Source organism: Xyrauchen texanus, chromosome 21, assembly GCF_025860055.1.
Source record: "Xyrauchen texanus isolate HMW12.3.18 chromosome 21, RBS_HiC_50CHRs, whole genome shotgun sequence".
Classification (NCBI taxonomy): Eukaryota; Metazoa; Chordata; class Actinopteri; order Cypriniformes; family Catostomidae; genus Xyrauchen; species Xyrauchen texanus.
Window position 1 is genome coordinate 41,590,603 of NC_068296.1, and position 23,328 is coordinate 41,613,930.

Sequence of the window (23,328 nt, forward strand, 5' to 3'; positions counted from 1 at the left end):
GCTGTCACGTGATAAGAGCAGTTTTTCTCAGCGCTAGTCAGGATAGACCAAATCAAACCTGTGTGATTACCGTCGATGAGTATTGTATTATCAGTCTTTTTTTAGAGGCTGCAAATGCGTGTTTTTATTAGTATATCAGAGAACAATCCTTGCAATTACTAGACAGAAACGCTTTCATGAGCGTCCTGACGTCTGAAATTAATGACCCGTCAAGCGCCCCCTGCTGTAAAACAGGTAACAAAAGCATTCGCCATTCTACACGCGATCACTTTTCACTCGGGTGGAGCTCATTTGAACTTTTCTTCAGTTATTTTCGGCCCAGTATGCTTCGGTTGTCATGTCTACAGATAGAATCGAGCCGATGAATTAAGCGTAAGAAGTTTTCCCTTCAATGAGGACAGGTCGTGATAGCTTTGAACAGTTTTCTTCTTTTAGACTATAAGAAGATTTTAGTCTTTGTCTGACAACCGGCCATTAAGGTAAGAAGTGAGCAGAATTTACGGTTTCATTGGCGTGTTTTGGTCAGTCGCAGTTATTACAGTCCAGTTCGCCGCTCTAAGTGTGTTTGTTTCCTTCTCAGTTTACTTAAAGTTGTGATTTTATTCCGTTTAATCATCATTCATAAAGCGAAGTAGTTAAAGAGTGTGTGACTTACACTGAGCAGACGAGTATGCTTCACTTATAGCCGGAGGGAATGAGATTTGTGCCTCAGATATCAAACAGCCAAAATACAACAGAATAAATCGAAAATCACGTCAAAGTAATGAACGTAGACATACAATGACAAAAGTCTGTAAATACATTTCAGAAAATAAAGCAATCTGATCAGTATAATGGTCAAGGTATGAACCACGTGAATAAACGTGTTCTGCTGCAGTCACTTCATTTCATTTAAAAGTTAATGATGGTATATTTAGCTCTTCACATGAAATCATAATCGTGTATTTTAAGTGTGCTTTTGGAGCTGTGCGAGTTACTTATGTTGTATGTTAAGTTAGGCTAGAGTTGAGAGCCATTGTGGGCATGTTCAGACAGGCGGTGAGAGAGAGAGAGAGAGAAACATTACAACATTAATTTCACGTTGACGAGTTAGAGCTGTGCACTGCATCTGCAGTCAATTCTATATACTTTCTCATGAAATGGTGTGAATGTGCTGACCAAATAGTCATTTTCATTTCAAATGAATCCCTACAAAAATAGTACCAGCTGTTTTTTTTTTATTATTATTATCATCAATACCATATAAATATTTAGGTGATGTCTTTAAAGCTGTTCACTGAGGGTTTTACAAGACAATACAGTATGAATTTCTGCAATGTTGCTTTGAAACAATGTTTGTGAAAATAACAAATCATTTAATATATATATAACTTGACATAAACATGTTTTATCATCAGAGTTCAATCATGAAAAATAATGTCCATCTAAATTATTTTCGATGTGCTACACAATTTAAACCCAGAGGTAACTTAACACCTTTTCAAAATGTACAAAAAGAAAAGACGTTTTAAATGTGCAGGTCGCCTTAGGTTTTTTTTAAATAGTTCTGTGTTCCCTCTCATATCCATCCCTTAAGAAATGTAACAGTTTTTATTACAGTATCTTTAGTTCAGGAATGGCATTTGTGGTATGTATCCACAAAAGTTACATGGTTTTACTACAGTAATCATATTTTAACAATTATATTGGTTCTATCACCATTGTAATAATACAGGAAAAATAAAACTATGGTAGTTGGTATCCTAATCATTCAGCCAAAAAAACACTTGGTTCATTTTACTATAGGAACACCATTTGTGTTTTTAAAACCATGGTTTTCAGCACAAAATATGATTACATGGTTACTGTAGTTTTATAATAGTTTTTTTGGTGGAAACCATGGTTTTAAAAACCGTACTTGTACCATAAGTTAACCACAGTTTCACTATCGTAAAACTATATATAATCATGTTTGTGTTTTTTTTTTTTTTTTTTCATAATTTGTATTACTATAATTTTGGTTTTACTGTTTTTTACTATGATTTTACTATAAATATATAATGGTCAAAATTGTATTACTGTAGGAAAACCATGAAAAAAGTTTCTGTTTTTACAACAAACACCACAATTCAGCGGTTACTGTAGTTGGACTTTATTTGTAACTGATGAATAAACTTGGTGTAAGGGAACACGACTTTTTCAGAAACAATATTTGCTACTTGTCCTCTAATAGGCTTCGTACAAATCAACTTAAAGACATTAAAGAATTGAAAAGAAAGAAAAATGTATTGTGCACACGGGCTTGACAGCAACATTTAACCCAACATTATTCATTTAGCCAAAAGTTCATGTATGTGTTTGTGCAGATGGGAACAAATGAAGAAAAGCAAGAAAAATGTGGAACCATCTGCCTGAAGTACCTGCTCTTCACATTCAACTTCCTGTTTTGGGTGAGTATTTGTTAGAACACACTCTTCATCTTTTACAGCGCATGTAAAAAGACATCATACTGTCAATTACCTAAAAAAAAATATTTCACATTTGTTGTAAAAACAAATACAATTTTGTCAGTAAGGCTGAACTGATAATCAAAATAAAATCGAAATTGCAATATGACCTAGTACCATAATCAAACTGCAGAAGTTGTGATATTTAATATAAACAGTCTACGCTCGCTGCTGTTCTCTCTAGTGTATTTTATACATACAAAGTACGCATGAGGCTAATGAGGTAAGCGCGTTGTATTTACAGGGCTTGATTCAACGTTTGTGTATTTCCAAATATGCTTGGCCACTAAAAGTTACTATCCAAATTTAAAGTAACCTCATAAGACAGGATTTATTTGGACAGAAGAGTGAATGAGAATATTTCTCTGCATTAAATGGCCATTGTCAACTTTACTACATGTTTCAGTGTACCCCCAAGAAAAAGGCCAGCATAAATATGTACGTGTCATTTTCTAAATGTTACCATTCATTTGCATATTACAAATAAGCATATTTTTGAAAAAACAAAATAAAAAATTCAGAACCTACACTTTTAAACATGAAGATGAGAATGTGACATAAATTGTAGGCAGATTGCTGCCATCTGGTGGACAAAATATAAATAACATTATTTGGTCATGCCAGTAGATGACTATAGACACATACTGTGTAGTCTGATGACATGTGATCTAATTTCATATTTTATCACAAGATATGCATCTGGATATATATTTAGACATTATCAAACTATTACTTTATTTCAAAAGTTAAAATTGATTTGAAGTGTCAGTTTTTGCAGTTAATGTCATTATGCTTGTTGTCATCAAACCTGTCCATGGTGTTACAAAGAGAAAACACAGAATACACCATTTATTTTACCAATAATTTATTTAAAATATAAAAATGTAGTAACTCAAAGAAAATGCATAATAATGTCAAGAAAATGAACGTCAAGAAACAGAAATTAACTGCAAAATTCAATTAGAGTATAAAACTGAAGAATCAGAGTAAACATTTAGAAATTTCAAAACTTTCTATAGTAAAAATGTATTTAGCAAATGTGTGTCAGATTGCTGTCATCAAATAGAAAACAACAATGACTTGTAATGCCAACAATGACCAAAATAATTGCTGTTGAGTTCCACTTTTTAATTGTGTGTGTGCGTGTGTGTGTGCGTGTGTCCGCATTGTGAGTGTGTTATCGTCTTACCCCTTCATTTCTGTGTGTGTGTTCAGCAATGCGACTGAATATTTTTGTTTTGTCAAATGTTAAAAAAGAAAAAAAAGTTTTTTTTTTTTTTTTTATGACCACTTGGACTTATCTTATATGCCCAATTTGTTTTATATGTTCAGATGGCAAATGGAGGAAAAGTCACCTAGTCTTGTACTGTTCAGATAAAGGAAACAATTTTTATTAAATTTGGAAAATGTATTTTTGTCAAAAATGACGGAATTCCAAAGGAGGGTTAAAAGAAATATTACGTGAATATAGGACTGTTTTATAATAATTATTGTTAAAAGTACAAAAAATATATTTTTCCTTTTCAATATAACGTCTTTAATAATAACTTATTATTGGGTTCCAAACAATAACAATGAAAAGTGGGCTGAGACACTATCACAAAGTCAACAAAAACAGGTACATAGTGAACTGATTCAATGTATAGGTGTTGTGAATCTGTTTGGTTTTTTTCCTCTATAATTAACTTTATTTCTAGTTATTTAGTCTGGTTCTTTTTAAGAGGACTCCAGTCCAAACACCCTTTCTTGAACCGTATTTGTATTGGTAGCAGAGCGTCAATATCAAAAGGAAAATTGTTTTTTAAATGTTAATAATCATTTTGTAGTTAAAATCGCAGTTGCAATATTTTTCAAAATAATCGCAATTAGATATTTTTGTCCAAATCATTCAGCCCTACTTGGTGGTCCTGATCAGCTTACGCTACTACTGCTGTACAGTTACATTGCACATTGTAATACAAACAATCTTCTTGAAGCAGATCTAGACCAGTGGTGCTGGAGCGGAGGAGGGTTCAGAGAAAAACTCTCATAGCACGCTGCAATGAAACCAGATTATCGGCAAACAAATATATGGCATAATGTTGATTACCACAAAAAAATTTAAGTTTCCTTTTCTTTAGAAAAAGCAAAAAATCTGGGTTGCAGTGAGGCACTTACAATGGAAGTCAATGGGGATATGCGTGTTAACATGATTTTAGTGTGATAAAATCACTTATTAACCTTTTGTTTAAAATGTGTACAATTTTACAACATTATTCCATGACGACACAACGCTGTAAACCCTAATATATATAAATATAAAAGAGATGATTTAACTTTAACTTCACAGCTTAAATAATACACAAGTTTTAACCAGAAGAATTAATGTAAATGCTTTTATAAAATTATAAGCATGACAATTCTGCCTTTTAAACCCTCCTAAAACTGGCCCTATTCACTTCCATTGTAAGTGTCTCACTGTAATCTTCATTTTTGCTTTTTTAAAGAAAAGGAGGGATGAGTAAAAATAAATGTTTGTGGTAAGCAACATTATGCCACAAGTGCTGTCGGTTGAGCTTAATTTATATTGATCCAGGAATATTCCTTTATGTTGGGTGTGTGTGTGTGTGTGTGTGTGTGTGTGTGTGTGTGTGTGTGTGTGTGTGTGTGTGTGTGTGTGTGTGTGTGTGTGCAGTTGGCAGGAGGTGCTGTGATGGCAGTGGGCATCTGGACATTAGTGGAAAAGAGTGACTACATCAGTTTGCTCTCATCAAAGATCTACGCTGTCTCTGCTTACATTCTGATCGTGGCCGGAGCGATCGTCATGGTAACGGGGGTGTTGGGCTGCTGTGCCACTTTCAAGGAGCAGAGACGTCTATTGAGAGTGGTGAGTTGTTTCTACTTCCTATACGTTCCTCAACATAAATAGAAATGCATGAGAGTACAGTGGATCAGTTTACAGAGTGAGCAGTGGCCAAAAATTCTAAGCACATTCTAAGCTCAATTCTAAGCACACATAACACTGTTTTCTCCATTTTACAGCTATAGTTTGTCTGAGGAAAGATGACATTAAAGTGAAACTGTAAAATGGGTAATGAAAGGGTTAATTCACCAAAATTCATTGTTTTGTAAACTACAAGTGAGAAGGGCAAATGTGCCAAAATGTTAAGACCAAATCACACTGAATTCGCTTTTATCCAAAGCCATTTACACATATGGAAAAACATAAGTAATTAATCATACAGGAGCAACAATATTAGCAGTAGCATAATACTGAATATGAATAGTAAAGCAGAATAGTACACCGCTAGAGATTTGTTTGTATAATTAGGCTGGTTTCACCTGACCTCAGTCAGACATGCTTTATCAGGGCATGTTTACATCAGATGTGTTCTTGCGTTCAGAAACAGCTGAATGGAGCGCATTGGAATTGAATAGAGTGCAGATGTTTCGGTGCAGATTTATTTTTAATTTGACACCATTTTAAAGGTTTAGTACACACAAATCTCTCACCTTTTACTCACGCCCATGTCACCCCAGATATGTACGTCTTTAACACTTTAAAGCTACTAAAAGCACAGACAATCATTGTAAAAGTAAACTGTTTGACTCCAGGGGTTAAATTAATATCTTCTAAAACAAAACAATGGCATTGTATGAAAAAAATATCAATATTTAACTATAGTTGGTAACTTCCGGCCGCTCTGCGATGCTCCTCCATGAGGGGACTCCGTTCAAGCTGCCTCTCGCGTGACATAAGCATGTTGGCATGTTCACGTGAGAACTAACATTATACAACCATAAGTGCAGCTTGATTTGTTTACAGGAGAATGCTGTTCATAAGCTTTATTGCCTTTACTTTCATTAGAACATGCCAGCATGCTTATGTCATGCGAAAGGCAGCATGAACCGAGGCCCTTGTGGATGCATAAACAGTTATAGTGGAAAAGACTTGATCTGGTCTTTTACACCCAATGAGATGGTATCGTTTAAGACATTAGTTTAACCAATGAAGTTGTATGTATTTATTTTATGATTGTCTGTGCTTTTTGGAGCTTTAAAATTGCTGATCACCATTCACTTGCATTGTATGGACTTAAAGAGCTGAAATATTCTTCTAAAAATCTTCATTTGGGGTCTGCAGAAGAAAGAAAGTCATACACATCTGGGATGCCATGAGGCTGAGTAAATGATGAGAGAATTTTCATTTTTGGTTGAACTATCCGTTTAAAAACACAACATAACACTCAGGGCAGAACGCTCAATAAAATTGCGTGAGATGCGACACAGTGCATCCGAAGATATCTGTGTTAATGTGGATGGCTCTATCAGGGTTACCGCGGGTCTTAAAAAGTCTTAATTCGGACCAACAAGTCTTTAATTCATAAACTCATGGCATTAAATGTTGAGGGATTGTTTTCTTGTTGCGTTTATGTAGAGTGACCAGATGTCCCATTTTAAAGAGGTGTGTCTCGACAATTCTCTAAACATTGTAATTATGTCCTGGTTTCAGCTCACTGATTTTTTTCTACTTACATTTGATGTACTTCTTTTCCTTCTCGCTATTGTCTTTGGTATCGTTTGCAGAAAAGAGATGTGATTTTGAAGCGTTGCACATTGATTTGACGATACTTTCATTCTAGTCTTTTTGCAAATCTGCTGAAATGTATCTGGATACCATGGCAATGAAGAATGCACAAGAATGCAAAAAAATGCACCAATAAAAAATGTGTTTTCAACAGCGAGCTGAAAGAAGCCGATCTATTTCTTCGTGCAGCACGTGAATATGTAAGCAAGTATTTTACTGTAATGTGCATTTCCCACAAGCACAGAGGTAAATCAGAATGAATGTGAAAATGTTATTCCATTGTTTTCAGAGCCGAGATGACAATGGTTCCTCAGTGCGGAGTCTTCTCCGTAAGTTGCTAACTAGTTTGTCAGTGTAGTCAATAACGTAGCAGATTGAAAGGTAAGCAGAGCATCTTTTTGCAGGTCAGCAGACAACGGTGCGGTGGTGGATTGTGTCTGTTGAGTGCTTACTTCACACTACGTTGTTAAATAGTTGGTTAGACTCAATGTTGGAAAGTAAAATAGACAACTTTCATCTTTTACTCTCCGTGACAACGAGCTCATGGCTAACTAGCTAACCACGAAGCTACTTTCATCCCTTGTCAGCTGAGTGGAAGCTAATATGTAAACTGTTTTGATCAGGAATCACAGTTTGGTGCCCCATTCAACCGAACAATTCCAGTCATTGCATTTACAAAATGTAATATTTAAAAGTCTGGTTTTCTACCGTTGAAAGTTTCACTTGAACTTGTATTGCAGAATACGGTGTAACACCGCTGTTAGATTCGGCAGGTGTAAATGCTTATTTATTTACAAGAGTGGAAGCGGTTACAGCAGCTTACTGCTTTAATTTTGAAATTATTTTTTTTTAACAAGACACAAGAGTGTCAGTGAGTTTAGACAATGATTCCTCTCAAAGGGGTTCAGTGGGGTTCAGGTCTGGACTTTGTGTAGGAAAGTCAAGTTCTTCCACAAAAAATACTCTTCAATTACTGGAATAGTTCATTAAGACCAGTTAATTCTTCAGAGATGTCCACATACCTCTGGCCAAATAGTGTATGTCTTGACAGACTTTGCTAGTGAGTATTAATTATGTAATGTCTCTTGTCTTTCTCTGTCATGTTGTCAGTATTTTGTGTTGCTGCTGTGTATTTTTATGCTGGAGATTCTGGCTGGAGTTTTGGCGTACATTTATTACCAGCAGGTGAGTTACTGGATGTTTTATATAAATCAGCTTCGAAGAGAATTGGAATGCTTTCTTTAACATTCATCTCTGCGCTTAGAGTCATGTTTCTGTCAAATTTTATCTGTTGTAGCTGAATGAGGAGCTGAGGGAGAACCTGAGGGAGACCATGGTTCAGCAGTACCATCAGCCCGAGCAGGATCATGTGACAAAGGCTGTAGACAAACTGCAGCAGGAGGTTAGATAGCAGTGTGTTTATATGTGTTTTATACTGCAGCAGTGTCACACTTTACATTCGTGTCTCTCCCCATCAGTTCAAGTGTTGTGGCAGTAATAGCTCGTCTGATTGGACAGATAGTGTGTGGATTCGCTCCATTGCGTCTGACGGTCGGGTCGTCCCGGACAGCTGCTGTAAGAGCCCGTCTGATCGTTGCGGTCAGAGAGATCACCCCTCAAACATCTATAAAGTAGAGGTGCGTTCAACACAAATCATATTTTACAAATTTTACATGCGAGTTTCACAGTGAAACAGGGGATTTTATGAGGTATTACATACATGCAAGGTATTGTAAATACATACATCGGGTCTCTAAAGACCCGATGTATGCATTTAAGTGTTAAGTAATATACTGTATATACTGGATAAATAATGATATCGTTTTTTTACAGTATCAGTAATACCAATTGCAGACTCCGTTTGGTGCCCACATGCTGTCTGGTAGCTGCTTTCTATCAAGAATGCGTTTGTGTGCACATACAGTACATGATGAGCAATTGCAGCCATGTGTGACTGGTCAAAATGCCTTTCTTGATGAGATAATGAAGATGAGATATTGTTGACTTGGTCCATCCAGATGCAGTAACAAAGAGTAATATACAGATGTGCCTGAGGATTTTGCAAACTTTAAGACACAAGACAGGACATTTGTATTTTTTGCAAAACTCACATTTCCATGAACCTCACAAACTTTGGCAAATCCAGCAACTTAAGTACTTTTTCTCATAAGCACATATTTTAGCCTGATTACAGCCTGTTTAAACTTCTAAACCAACTAAAACATTTGATTAAACAATGATATGAAACTTGTCAATTGTCCATTTTTTTTAAATCAGATTTTGAAGTACATAGTGGTAAAAGCACTTAAACTTCTGTGCCCATTTTCTCAAAGATTTGATCTTCACACTAGGAACTTCACAAAAGTGCACAAAAAAAGGGAAAAAGAAATAATCAAAAATTTCAGTCCATTGCTTTGAGTGCTTGCTTTTTCCTTTTTTTGTGCACATTCACTTTTTGCTTGTGCACTTTTGTACACTTTTCTTTTGTTTTAGCACGATGTATCTTGGATTTTTTTCAGTGAACTTTTCCTCTGATTGGACTTCTAGCCTCATTCTTTTTTAATCTGAACTGGTCTGGTGTGCGGATTCCTCTTCAATCTTTTGATTTTATTATTCAAAGACATTAACTCGATTGCAACATTGATTGATGACAGCAGCCATGCTTCGGATTGTCTTTGTGACACCTTATAAATTGTTCAAGGTTTGGGAGCTACTTTTAGCATTAAAATGCTCCGTGAAGTACTGTAAAATTCAAAATGGATGAATCCTAAAATCAGGAGGGACGTGCCCATAACTGGGCGTGGAGTTGCTTCTTTGTGAGCACAGGCCCTGTTCTGTTGTGTGTTTCTGAGGCTGAGACAAACGTGAGGCCTTTTTTTTTTTTTTTTTTTAGATTTACTCTATACAGTTGACACCTTGCAGATGTAAAATTTTAACTTTCTAATACAGTGTATTATAGTCCAATATTACATCAAAGGATGGCCCTGTATGTCTGGGCTAAGCCCTGAAATTTTTGCCCTGATTTCCTAAAGGTTTGAGTGTATAAAATACATGCAAACTTGATGGCATGTGCAAAAATTGTCTGCGCTGATCTATTAACAGCCTTCTGAGATCCTCAGATGGCAAATTGGCCCGTAATCTGTGTATTTTTCATGGCACTCTTTATTTTATGATGGGTGTAGTTCCAATATTTGAATGCATAGAAGAGTGAAACAACTCATCTTCAGCAGTCTGATTTGTGACTTTTTTTTTTTTTACAGCTAAGTTTTTGTCCTTCAACCCTTAAGTTTGCGATTCGGGAAGGTGAAAAATAAGCGCTCTTCACTTTTAACGGCTATTCCCAATAATCACATTGTCTGGTTTCATGTAGATTCACTAGTTTAAAACTTTCACAATCACTTTCTGTATTATTTCCGGTTGCTTGAAATGTATCATTTCCACAATTTTTTGAATAGATTGTGAATCTGAGGTAAGGACTGAGAGACAAAAGTTAGAATTCTCATGTCATGATGGTCTGTTTACACCTCTTTTTTTTTATTATTATTATTATTATTATTATTCAAGTCTTTTTTCTTTTTTGTTAGAACCTAAATCTTTCACACTATATTTATGAAGCCAAAGTTTTGCCAAATCCAAGTTTGTCTGAAACTAGTGGTTTACCCTAAATATAGGCAGCATGCTTTGAGATAACATCAAAAGGGCTCTAAAATTTATATTTGCTCTAGGCAATGACAAGACTGTTTGGAGCCAAACAGCGATATAAATTTGGACAATTTGTGTAGGTTTTAGAAATCAAATATGGTCTAAAAATAAGTATTTTCTATGATAATTTGTAGTGTTTCCTGTGTCTCATCAAGCTCAGCTTATTTATCATGGTCAAGATATTTGCGGTTTGAAATTTTAGATTTAGTTTTAGTGTATATTATTCATTAGTGGTATGGTGCGATGGCTTTATTTGTACTAAATATTGAATTTTCTTTGTGAATTATGAGTTGAAGTGATTTAATCCGCAATCGGTGTGAAACATTTCAAGAGCAGTGTCATACATGTGTATTCTTATCAACTACTCTTACACATGCTAAATTGCAGGGATTTTACGATGATATCATGCATTCATATGAAAAAGTATATTTATAATAGGGCTGGGAAATTGAATGTGTTAATTTCTCCAAGTAATAGCTGACTGTTTAACACGTTAAAAAATAATAATGCAATTAATACAGTATAGGTTTTTTTTTTTTTAACTTCCTGAAACTTCACTAATGTTTTGCCCACATACTGTAGCTAAAATTGGCACATATAAATTCCTAGGCGGTACACAACCGACAACTGCACATCATAGCACAGAACTGATAGTGTAGAGCAGTGCACTCTTAAGTTATTATGTGCGACGCATGTCCCGGGCATTAAAAAAGACAGGTGTGGATTTACTGTTTGGAGAATGCAAGTTCACCTGCAAGTGGGTGATTCAGCAGTGGGACATATACAGACAAGCTGTAATATATCTTGCATTGCCCCAAAAATGTTCACTCTCACTGTTATTTGAACCAGTGTCAAAAGAGAAACCACATGAGAGAGACCCAGCGTGTGTGTGTGTGATAGAAACAGCAGCCAGAGAAAATAATCGTTTTGAGATTTAAACTAGAGCATTCAATTTGTATCCATATCAAAAGTGTCTAATAATGCATTGGCAATGTACTGCAAGTTTCTCTTGCCAATAAAGGCAGTAATATGAATTGAATCTGTCCATTTGATCCTATTATTATTATTTTTATTTTTAAAAAGTCCACTAAAAGTTGGTGAAAATCTTCTTCCATTTTTCAATGACTGCATTTCCACTGAGTTTATGGCATGTCTTCATACGCTGATCAGCCACAACATTTAAACCACCTGCCTAATATTGTGTAGGTCCCACTCGTGACACCAAAATAGTGCCAACCCGCATCTCAGAATAGCATTCAGAGAGGATATTCTTTTCACCAAAATTGTACAGTGACCGTAGACTTTGTCAGTTCAAACCAGTCTGGCCATTCTCCATTGACATCTCTCATCAATGAGGCTGCAACTAATGATTATTTTGATTATCAATTATTCGACTATTCTGCTATTATTGCAGTGATTAATCATTAGCTCTTAACTGATTATTCAGCTTGTGTCCTGACTTAAAAGGTTGTATTAAATGTCCTTGTTAACAATAATGAGGACAAAATTATCTTTTAAAAATACCTCTAAATGACATTCACTGAATTAAATTTATTAATTTATTATGTTTAATTCATTAAAGAAATCCACTGCAAAAAAAACTTTTATTGTTATCAAGTGTTTTTGTCTTGTTTTCCATTTTAAAATGGTCTAAAACTACATTTACTTGAGGAACAACATATAAGATATTTAGACTTGCTTTAAGAGAATGTATCTTAAATAAAAGTGTATATTGTATATGTGTGTTTTTTTAACTTGTTTATACTTCTGTGAGCTGCAGTGCTGCATTCATGCATCATCATGAGTTTAATGTGATCCCATGTTACGTAAAAAAAAAAAAATCAAACAACTATTCGTCAACGCAAACTAATCGTTTCAGCTCTACTCATCAAGGCATTTCCATCCACAGAACTGCCCCTCATTGGATATTTTTAGTTTTTGGCACCATTCGGAGTAAATTCTAGAGACCGTTGTGTGTTTAAACTCTGCCAGAAAAAATTATATTTTAAATATGAAAATGTACAGAATATTGATAATGTAGCTGTGCTTCACCAGCTGTCAGTCTGTTTTCAGCTAGCTGGATGCTTTTAATCAATTGATCACATTGTGTGATTTTCAGGGCGGCTGCATTACAAAACTGGAGAACTTCATTCTGAATCATCTACAGATCATTGGTGCTGTGGGAGTGGGTGTGGCCTGTGTGCAGGTCAGCCAATCACTGTAGTCTATCACTCTTTGTTCATATGAAAATGTGTATACACTCACCTAAAGGATTATTAGGAACACCATACTAATACTGTGTTTGACCCCCTTTCGCATTCAGAACTGCCTTAATTCTACGTGGCATTGATTCAACAAGGTGCTGAAAGCATTCTTTAGAAATGTTGGCCCATATTGATAGGATAGCATCTTGCAGTTGATGGAGATTTGTGGGATGCACATCCAGGGCACAAAGCTCCCGTTCCACCACATACCAAAGATGCTCTATTGGGTTGAGATCTGGTGACTGGGGGCCATTTTAGTACAGTGAACTAACTCATTGTCATGTTCAAGAAACCAATTTGAAATGATTCGAGCTTTGTGACATGGTGCATTATCCTGCTGGAAGTAGCCATCAGAGGATGGGTACATGGTGGCCATAAAGGGATGGACATGGTCAGAAACAATACTCAGGTAGGCCGTGGCATTTAAACGATGCCCAATTGGCACTAAGGGGCCTAAAGTGTGCCAAGAAAGCATCCCCCACACCATTACACCACCACCACCAGCCTGCACAGTGGTAACAAGGCATGATGGATCCATGTTCTCATTCTGTTTACGCTAAATTCTGACTCTACCATCTGAATGTCTCAACAGAAATCGAGACTCATCAGACCAGGCAACATTTTTCCAGTCTTCAACTGTCCAATTTTGGTGAGCTCTTGCAAATTGTAGCCTCTTTTTCCTATTTGTAGTGGAGATGAGTGGTACCCGGTGGGGTCTTCTGCTGTTGTAGCCCATCCGCCTCAAGGTTGTGCGTGTTGTGGCTTCACAAATGCTTTGCTGCATACCTCGGTTGTAACGAGTGGTTATTTCAGGCAAAGTTGCTCTTCTATCAGCTTGAATCAGTCAGCCCATTCTCCTCTGACCTCTAGCATCAACAAGGCATTTTCAGCCCACAGGACTGCCGCATACTGGATGTTTTTCCCTTTTCAAACCATTCTTTGTAAACCCTAGAAATGGTTGTGCGTGAAAATCCCAGTAACTGAGCAGATTGTGAAATACTCAGACCGGCCCGTCTGGCACCAACAACCATGCCACGCTCAAAATTGCTTAAATCACCTTTCTTTCCCATTCTGACATTCAGTTTGGAGTTCAGGAGATTGTCTTGACCAGGACCACACCCCTAAATGCATTGAAGCAACTGCCATGTGATTGGTTGATTAGATAATTGCATTAATGAGAAATTGAACAGGTGTTCCTAATAATCCTTTAGGTGAGTGTGTATGTATATATATATATTATATATTGAATTAGTATCATGTCTTAATGTGTCTGCTTTACCTGTGTGTGTTTCAGATCGTTGGCATGGTCTTCACGTGTTGCCTGTACAGGAGTCTGAAATCGGAGCCGTACTGAACATGCTCCGCATCCTCCACTTCATTATCATGTGCCACACATGTGCTTTAAACAGGAGGTTTGACAGCCACTTCCATTCTGCTGAGAGTCTCCTTTTGATATAATACTTGTTACTTCATGATTATGTATCAAATCAATGTTCACTACAACTGACACACACGTATAAACTGTATGTTATATGCACTGTTTTTATAATTCGTGACACGCATTTCAAATACTACTGAGATTGAAATATTATTGATTGGAGGGATTTAAGGAACTTCAGCACATTTTGTTGTTTTATACATGAAAACCTATATAAAAATGTGTTGTTTCATCTCTCTCTGTGTGCGCTTGTTTTTTTATGAAGATCATTACTGTTATTTGAAATATTTAATGTAGAACGACATTATCTTTAATATGAATAAAACTGGACTGTCCATTCATCCATCAGAATGTAATATATCTGCTGTCAGTTTTTGTTAATGTCAATTTAATTATAAAAAGATGAGGAAATAAGAAAACAGACCAAAAACTGTTGTCAGTACACTCCTGAGTTTGTATGAGTGTACAGTAGCTACTGTAACCTGCTAAACCAGTATAGATACTGTACATGAGGGTGGGGTTGTAAGATTCATCTAATTCCATTCACATAACGCAGTAAAACTGACGAGACTAAAGTAGGGACACGCTGCTTTTACAGCCAAATATGTTTCTTGGAGCAGCATTTCAATAAGCGCCGACCCTGTAGTATCATGATATTCTGTGTTTCAAGAGCATACTGGGGCTGCGTCTCAACTTGCATTATATCCCTAAATATTATGCAGGATTACAATTAGTGCATCCCAAATCAATGTTAGAAGTAGTATTCCAAATTTTACCAGATTCCAGTGGACTTAAAGTGTGAATGTGTGCATGCTTTTTCACCTGAAATTACACAACCACAAGAAAGGTTTAGCACAGTGGTATCAAGACATTTTGATGACTTGGCAGTATTAATTAAAACCGGTGTAATAAAAGTGCACTGTCCATCAACAGAAAATCCATAATTTATTAAGTACCTAAAATGATGTTCTGAATATCTTTAGAAGATTTGATGTCACTTTGGCAACTCCAGTGATTATTTAATTCTCAAAAGCTCCGCTCATGGGGTAAATAAAGGCCCCTTCAGAAAATGGTGCACCATTTCCTGAGCAATTCAATCTGAAGTATTCTATAAACAAATGAATCTCCATTGTGATTGGATCAGTAATGTGAAGCCCACTTCAAACATCCCTTACAACAAATCTGTTCCACCCTCTTAAAGGTACACTCAGTAACTTTTGTCTTTATGTCATCTTGGACTTACACTGACACCTAGTGTTTTGGATGCAGCATCATTTCAAATCAATAGTTTTCAGTTTCAGATGTCATAGAAATGTGTTCACAGTCAGACATGATTACTTTAATCAATAAGTGAAAGTGTCCAATAACAGGACGGTTACTGAGATTAAGTGAGTAGTATTCGGCTGGTCATGTGATTGTAACATGTGTGGACCCTCTTCATGTAGAATAAAACAGCTTTTATAAGATTTCTGATATGACTGGAGTCTTCATTTCTATGTGAGTGGTCATGATTTTCAACATATTGTAAAACTACAAATCATTTAGTAGTTAAACGTTTATATATTTATGCAACATTTATTGGTAACATTTTACAATAAGGTTCTATTTTATAACATTAGTTAACATGAACTAACAATGAACATTAATGTTTTTATTAACCAGCACTAGATTAATAAATGTAAAAAAAGGTATGTTTTTAAAATGGGTGTAATCCAATTACAAAGGAAATGGTTTCTGTAATTACCCCAACAATGTGTGTGACAATAAAAATGAGGAAATGTAGACATTTGATGTTGTTGAGCAAAAAACTTCTAATAAAGTAATTACTAAAATAATCTGTCTACAATATTAGTCATTTGTAGTGGATTACATTTTATATAATTTACCCAACACTGTTTATGCTCAACAGAAGAAAGCAAGTCAAATGAGAATGTAATGACATAAAGTTGAGTAAATGATCTAATCTAATCTTACTTTACATTTTTACATTTTAGATGATTCAGTTGTACTAGTTAATAAAGGGAGATTTACAAAAAGAATACAATATCTCATAACAGTTTAAGTTTAGCTTGTTAAAATGAAAACATGGAAGATGATGATGTTGATATTCAGTATTCATGGTATCCAATAATTAAATTCACAAGCAACATCTTGATTTACAGTAGACTGGAAAATTTAAAACAACCGGTTTATTTACAACCTATTAATTTGTTTATGGGATGTACAGTATAATCTTATCCCTTCTGTTATGTTTGGGTCATTTTTAACCTGTTTAAGAAAACACTTCATCTTATTCTTGAAATGGGTAAAAATGCCAGATTTCTCTACAACAGTAAATTAATAAATAAAAGAAAAATAGTATTTTTTTTATTTATTTTTTATGCTACTTTTTTTTTGTGGGTGGTTGCTAGGGAATTACTAAATGGTTACTTACTGGCCCAAGTCAAAAGAGACTATCGCTAAGATATCTACAGTAGAAATACTGGTGGCCAAAAGTTTTGAATAATGTACAGAATTTACTCTTATGGAAAGAAATTGGTACTTTCATTCACCAAACTGGCATTCAACTGATCACAATGTAAAGTCAGGACATTAATAATGTTAAAAATTACTATTACAATTTGAAAAAAAAAAAAAAAGAGTTCTCATCAAAAAATCCTCCATGTGCAGCAATGACACTTGACAGCTTTGCAGATCCTTGTTATTCTAGCTGTCAGTTTGCCCAGATACTCAAGTGACATTTCACCTTCCTGTAGCACTTCCCATAGAAGTGACTGTCTTGTCAGGCACTTCTCACACACCTTACAGTCTAGCTGATCCCACAAAAGCTCCATAACACTCTTTTCTAATTATCTATTGTCCAATGTCTGTGTATCTTTGCCCATTCTAACCTTTTCTTTTTGTTTTCTGTTTCAAAAGTGTCTTTTTCTTTGCAATGCTTCCCATAAAGCCTCCTGAATCTTCTCTTTACTGTTGTACATGAAACTGGTGTTGAGCGGGTAGAATTCAATGAAGCTGTCAGCTGAGGACATGTGAGACTCTGATGTATTATCCTCTTGTTTAGTTGTACATCTGGCCCTCCACGTCTCATTCTGTCCTTGTTAGAGTCAGTTGTCCTTTGTCTTTGAAGACTGTAGTGAACACCTTTGTATGAAATCTTCAGTTTTTTTGGCCATTTCAAGCATCATATAGGCCTCATTCCTCAAAACAATGATTGACTGATGAGTTTCTAGAGAAAGCTGTTTCTTTTTTGCAGTTTCTGACCTAATATTGATCTTGAGTCATGCCAGTATAATGCATACTGTGACAACTCAAAAACAAACACAAAGACAATGTTAAGCTTCATTTAACAAACCAAATAGCTTTCAGCTGTGTTTGATATAATGGCAAGTGATTTTCTAGCACCAAATTAGCAATTTAGCATGATTACTCAAGGATAAGGTGTTGGAGTGATGGCTGCTGGAAATGGGGCCTGTGTAGATTTTAACAAAACATAGGCGCAAATCGTGGGGGTGTCCTTGCAAGTACAATTTTGCCTGTATTATTGGTGTCCCCTTCAAAAATTCCTCTTGAGAATTGTTATGTTTATTGTCCCCCCCCCCAACATTTGGATGACATTTTTGCCCCTGGAACAAAAATTATTTATTTTTAGTGATGGGGCTGATTTTTTACATCAGTAATGTCTTGACTATATTTGTGATCAGCTGAATTCCACTTTGGGGAATTAAAGTACCAATTACCTTCCGAAACAGCTAAATCTCTACATTATTCTATACTTTTGGATGTCAGTGTAAATGTGGGGACCTCTTCAGTGGAAGTCAATGGAATTTTTCGATGATATAAACATCAGATGTTCTGTATTTGTTTCAAACATATACAATTTGTATTTTAATTATCATATTTTTTTTTTTTTACTGAAAATGACGGGTTTACTGTATATATACACTGTAAAAGAATAGTACCCCCACTGACATATAGATGGCAATCTTTCCAGATAAAATGCTACTATAAAAGATTGTGTAGAGTGCGGAAAAACAAACTTATATCAATGTTCATGTTTATAATCAAAAGTAAGGTGTGCTGTATCTCCTGGAACAAAATGGTTAGGGATTGTCTCTAAAACAGAATGGTAAAGAAAAAGAAAAAAGATATTATGATTGTGATCTGTCAGTGCTGAAGTGTCCTCCAGCTGTGTTTGGCATAATTTTCACTGTAGAAGAGCACATGATGCGAGTATGAACACAGCCAATATCAAAGCATCAACCCACAATGCAGTTCTGTCCGGAGCTGAAATACACAACAACACAGTCAGTGTGAAATAATCTGCCCTCATGTACACGACACTGACATTATCTAGTATGTACTTACCTCGAGAGGCAGTGGTGGCTATTAACTGGCTGGTGGCGGGCTGAGTGACAGGTTTAGCGTTTTGTGTTGATTTAACAGTGGTAGTGCTGGTTTGAGTGGCTTTGTTAATGAGCATCACCGGCCCTGAGCGCACACTATAAGTGTGAGTCATGATGCTGTCTATTATCGTCTGGTCAGACTGTCCTGCACAAGGGTCTGAACATTGCTGGCTTTGTTTAGAGGTCACACACAGATGCACCTCACACTCAACATACATCTAAAGAGAGAGATGTGCAAGAATTATCCACCATCTATTTGAACACTGAATGTACACATAGAAGCTACGAAGAATAATTAGAACATACTCTGTCTCCCTTTAAATTAAGAGAACCCAGAGATAAGCGGTAAATCCGAACAGTTGATGTTGATGTCAGGATCTCTGTAGTGCCATTGCTAGATAAACACCTGAAATACAAAACAGGCAGGTCAGCAGAAGATGGATAGAATCTGTTGATACATCCTAATTTAACATTCAGTCATGCAACCTGGTCTTACAACAAGATTATCAAATTTTATTGCTGATTTGAAATATATTCTTTCATCGTAATCTTAACCAACCGTTTTTGAGATTTCTGTCTTTCTCCATCCAAAGATGGCCAACAGTGGATTAACTTGCTAGAAAGACTTTGGCTAAACCACTCTTTCATATGAATCTTTAGAACGTCCGATTCATTTTAGTGAGTCGGATCATTTGGAAGATTCATATGTATGAAGCTCACCAAAACCGTTTTCTCCCTCTCATATGAAGCATTGGGAAGTTTGATTAATTTTAGTGAATCAGTTTGTTTGGAGGATTCATTTACATGAATTGTATTAAAGGACGATTCATTTGAGCTTCATGCCAAATACCCAATTTTCATGTTTACTTACTACTTATTTGTTGGTGCGCTACTGTTCACCACTGTTTTCGACTAATTTATTTACATGGGTTTGTTTACATGATCTCTTAAAATGCTGTCTAATACTTCTAGTTATAGATTTTTTTTTTAATAAAGATAATACTTCAGTGTAGTAAGGCCCTTTTGTTAATAGCTTGTAGTGTAGTCACTATTTTTTTAAATGGTAGCTTCAACTCAAAATTGCTCAGGGACACATTAATATATTAAACATATACAATATAAAATTATTGATATTATTATTTGAATTAAATATATGCTGTTCATGTTCATTTCCATGGACATTGACCAGATTATTTTCAGAATAAAATGCCCTGTCCTTATCTACCAGTGACTAAGCTTTACTTACACTGAACTATAACTTATATTATTCAGTATTACCTGTAAGAGACTTTAAAAATAACAACATGAGCAGGTCAAATTTTTTTAAAAGATGAATTTGAATTTGTGAGAGCATTTTTGAAAAGCATTCACTTTTCACTTTCGCTGTCAAAAGCGCCATCTCAGTGTGGACAGATGGACAAATCAGAGAAAAAGACGCGTTTTCAAACAAAAACGTATTAGTGTGGACGTGGCACATGAGTTGACACGTGAGCCATAAGTGTCACAGAAGCACCTGAAAATGACGTAGTTGTGTTTTTCATCACACATTTGCCACGCAAGAGTTTTACCTTAAAAATCCCCCAAAATGTAACTGGCTTTTAGCGCCACACAGTGGACATGATGTTTGATGTTAAAACACTTTCTTGTATCCCACTTTTTGTTTTTGTAAGTTTGTTTCTATGATATTATCATGTCTCTATGGTATTGCTGGTACCCTGAGAGCAATTAGAACAACCAACTTTCGCAACTTCTGCAGAGATTATTGAGTGTTTCTGACTGAGCAGATGTTGATACTGACCCCTGGTTCAGCAGAGGTTGTGTCTCCATGAAGTCTTGTGTTTGTGACTCAACGCAGCGCCCGACCATGAGCTCCACACGAGCCAATGAGCAGTTAGAAAACACATGCAGGTCCAACGTGTCGATCCTGCTAGCGCGAGTGAGCGCTCGTGCCGCACGCACCGGTTGAGATGAGCGTAACCGAGACAGGCGCGTCTCAGCAGCCAACGGGCCTTCTCCAGGACGATGAAATTCAATCCAGAAGCTCACAGCACCAAAAATCTCCACTTCTGAGGGTATAGAGATCCTAAAGCTCGGACCTTTGGCCTGTTGACCGGGAATCCTGCAGGCTAGTGGAAGAACTAGAGATGCCATACGGCTGATGGTGAAGTTTGGATTGACGCTGCGTAAAGTGTTAGTGTACAGCAGTTCTGATCCCAAATGCTGGAGAAGATCAACAGAGATAAAATCAAACAATATAAAAAGGAAGTGACTCAAAGGCAAAGCATTGTAGATGGCACAATATTTAAAGGGAATGCGCTTTATTTTACAGTGTCTTTGTTGCACATCTTACATGTATTGACTAAAGTAATAACAGTCAATTATGCATAATTACAAGCAACTAACCCTAAGCCAAACCCTGCATGTTGTTAATTAGTAATAATCAGTAATTACTTGTTTAATTACACTGTAAAATAATAGATAGTTCACCCATAATGAAATCTGTCTTCATTTACAGTATGTCATGCTGTTCCAAACCTGTATGACTTTCTATGGAACACAAAAGAGTATATATATCAGAATGTGAACATTGCTCTTTTTCATATAACCTTGTGTGACCCCATGTCCACATGCGTATTTTGTATTTTGGCTTCGCTATACACTGCATAATTTAAGTTTATTTAAAAGACTCTAGACTGTAATATAATGGTTAAACATCTGTTGCACCAAGTCATGTGACACAACAACATGACGTCGATTTGATTCTAGAGGCGCAGAGCCAACAAAAGTGCTTAAGAAATCTCTACGTTTTTTCATTGAAACATGTTTGGTCAAGAAAAGAGTCTCTTCTGAAACATATCCGTTCGTTTCACGTTTGAATCAGAATTAATTATGCCTATTTCTGATGTCTATAACATCCAAAAAAACATGAAAAACTAACAACATCCTGGAAACATATTAAACAGTTTGGTGAAAACATCTGAATTTCCATAGCTTGGTATTAATTAAAACTTAATCCCGCTGTACATATATGAGGACATTTTTTTGGCTTGTTTATTAGATGCTTCTAGTCACAAATTAAAAAGGGAAATGGAAAATGCACACAGCAGTACCCTGGGGTCTCAAGAGAATATAAATTTTTGGATAAACGGAAGTACAAATGAGATCTGAGAGCTGAAGATTATCTGTATATAGCGACTTAAACTTGAGTCTGTTCCTCACACAAAGCTATTGTGTGACTTGTTATATACTGTACGAGTCATTTGGACTACTTTTGTGATAATTTTATGGTGCTTTTTGTCCTTTTTGGAGCTTGACAGCCCCTGGTCACTGTATGCTTTCATTTTATGGCCTAAAGCAATGTGAACATTCTTCCAAACATCTGCTTTTGTGCTCCATAGAAGGAAGAAAGTCATACAGGTTTGAAATGACATGAGTGTGAGTAAACAATGACAGAATTGACACTTTTGGCTGAATTATTTATAGTTTTGAGCATTTATGCGTCTTAACGTCTAAACAGCTCAGTGGATTTGCAAAGTCAAGTTAAGTCAAAGTTAAACATACACCAAAATGGTAAGAAATACTATAAAAAAATAATCAAATAATCTGTGTGACAGTAATGCTGGTGGTTGATGTGAGATGTCATACAAGTCTCTTGGTGCCACAGGCGTTCAGTGAGAATGTGCTGGTGATGTGTGTTTTGTTGTGAAATACTGGGCATGAGGGGTCGTTCAGCTGCAGGTCAGGCAAAGGCACATTCTCCAGGAAAGACAGGGGCAGAACTACAGACATCTGCAGCTCATGCTCCAAACACCTCAACTCTAACATGACAAAACAATCAGAATGACATGAGAACAAGACAGAGCTTGTGAAAAGATGCATTCGAAGACTTTGTAACTATTACCTGTTCCAGGGGGCAAAGGGTTTGTTTGCACTGAAAGAGAGGGAGAGAGAGAGAGGGAGGGAGAGAGAGAGGGAGAGAGAGAGATTATAACAATTAAAGATAAGATGTTGATATTTCTCTTTTCATCTGTGGTTTTTAAAATACAAATGGAAAGATAGTGTAGAGTAATATAATCTTACTAAGTTGCAGCCACATACACCGGACCTCAGACTGCAGACTGTAAAACAAACAATACAGCATTTAAACTGAGCTGTCAATCGTTAATGTGCTTCCTTGAGCTGTTGAAATGAGATGCTGCTGACCTCTGAGTGTTTGCAGTAAAACAAATGGAGATGAGACGAGATGACTGATCAGGACCTCTGACCCACGACAGACTGACAGACATCTGAGAGTTTGCACCCGTTTCCATGGGTGATATGAAGAGACCTTCTGGACCAATCACAGCGATTTCAGACACTCTGTATGTATGAATGAATGAACATTACATTTATATAGCTCTTTTCTGACACTACACTCAAAGCGCTTTACACAGTGAACAGGGGACTCTCCTCAACCACCACCACC

At 36.1% G+C, this 23,328-nt stretch overlaps 2 protein-coding genes across 2 annotated transcripts in view; one reads left to right on the plus strand and one right to left on the minus strand.

Moving 5' to 3' along the window:
• Positions 1–247: 247 nt before the first annotated feature.
• On the plus strand, positions 248–15,907 carry cd151l (CD151 antigen, like). Its single transcript, XM_052151967.1, has 8 exons — positions 248–479; positions 2,346–2,429; positions 5,161–5,352; positions 8,164–8,238; positions 8,351–8,455; positions 8,532–8,690; positions 12,875–12,961; positions 14,314–15,907. Exons 2-8 carry the CDS (start codon positions 2,346–2,348, stop codon positions 14,371–14,373), a joined length of 762 nt encoding a protein of 253 aa, XP_052007927.1. The 5' UTR covers positions 248–479; the 3' UTR covers positions 14,374–15,907.
• Positions 15,908–17,971: 2,064 nt separating this feature from the next.
• LOC127661332 (uncharacterized) overlaps positions 17,972–23,328 on the minus strand; it is a 31,603-nt gene continuing 26,246 nt past the window's right edge. Inside the window, exons 8-15 of the mRNA XM_052151964.1 lie at positions 23,067–23,222; positions 22,944–22,981; positions 22,765–22,794; positions 22,509–22,681; positions 20,662–21,083; positions 19,170–19,269; positions 18,826–19,081; positions 17,972–18,744 (exon numbers count right to left, since the gene is read on the minus strand). Coding sequence (XP_052007924.1) covers positions 18,665–18,744; positions 18,826–19,081; positions 19,170–19,269; positions 20,662–21,083; positions 22,509–22,681; positions 22,765–22,794; positions 22,944–22,981; positions 23,067–23,222 — 1,255 coding nt within the window. The 3' untranslated portion in view covers positions 17,972–18,664. The remainder of the gene's footprint in view (positions 18,745–18,825; positions 19,082–19,169; positions 19,270–20,661; positions 21,084–22,508; positions 22,682–22,764; positions 22,795–22,943; positions 22,982–23,066; positions 23,223–23,328) is intronic.

What these genes read in the sequence shown, in the direction of transcription:
- cd151l (XM_052151967.1), top strand. Translation starts at nt 2,346, where the DNA reads ATGGGAACAAATGAAGAAAAGCAAGAAAAATGTGGAACCATCTGCCTG. An exon ending in AGAGACGTCTATTGAGAGTG is followed by an intron (nt 5,353 to 8,163) that starts GTGAGTTGTTTC and finishes TCATGTTGTCAG; the next exon opens with TATTTTGTGTTGCTGCTGTG. An exon ending in TGGGTGTGGCCTGTGTGCAG is followed by an intron (nt 12,962 to 14,313) that starts GTCAGCCAATCA and finishes TGTGTGTTTCAG; the next exon opens with ATCGTTGGCATGGTCTTCAC.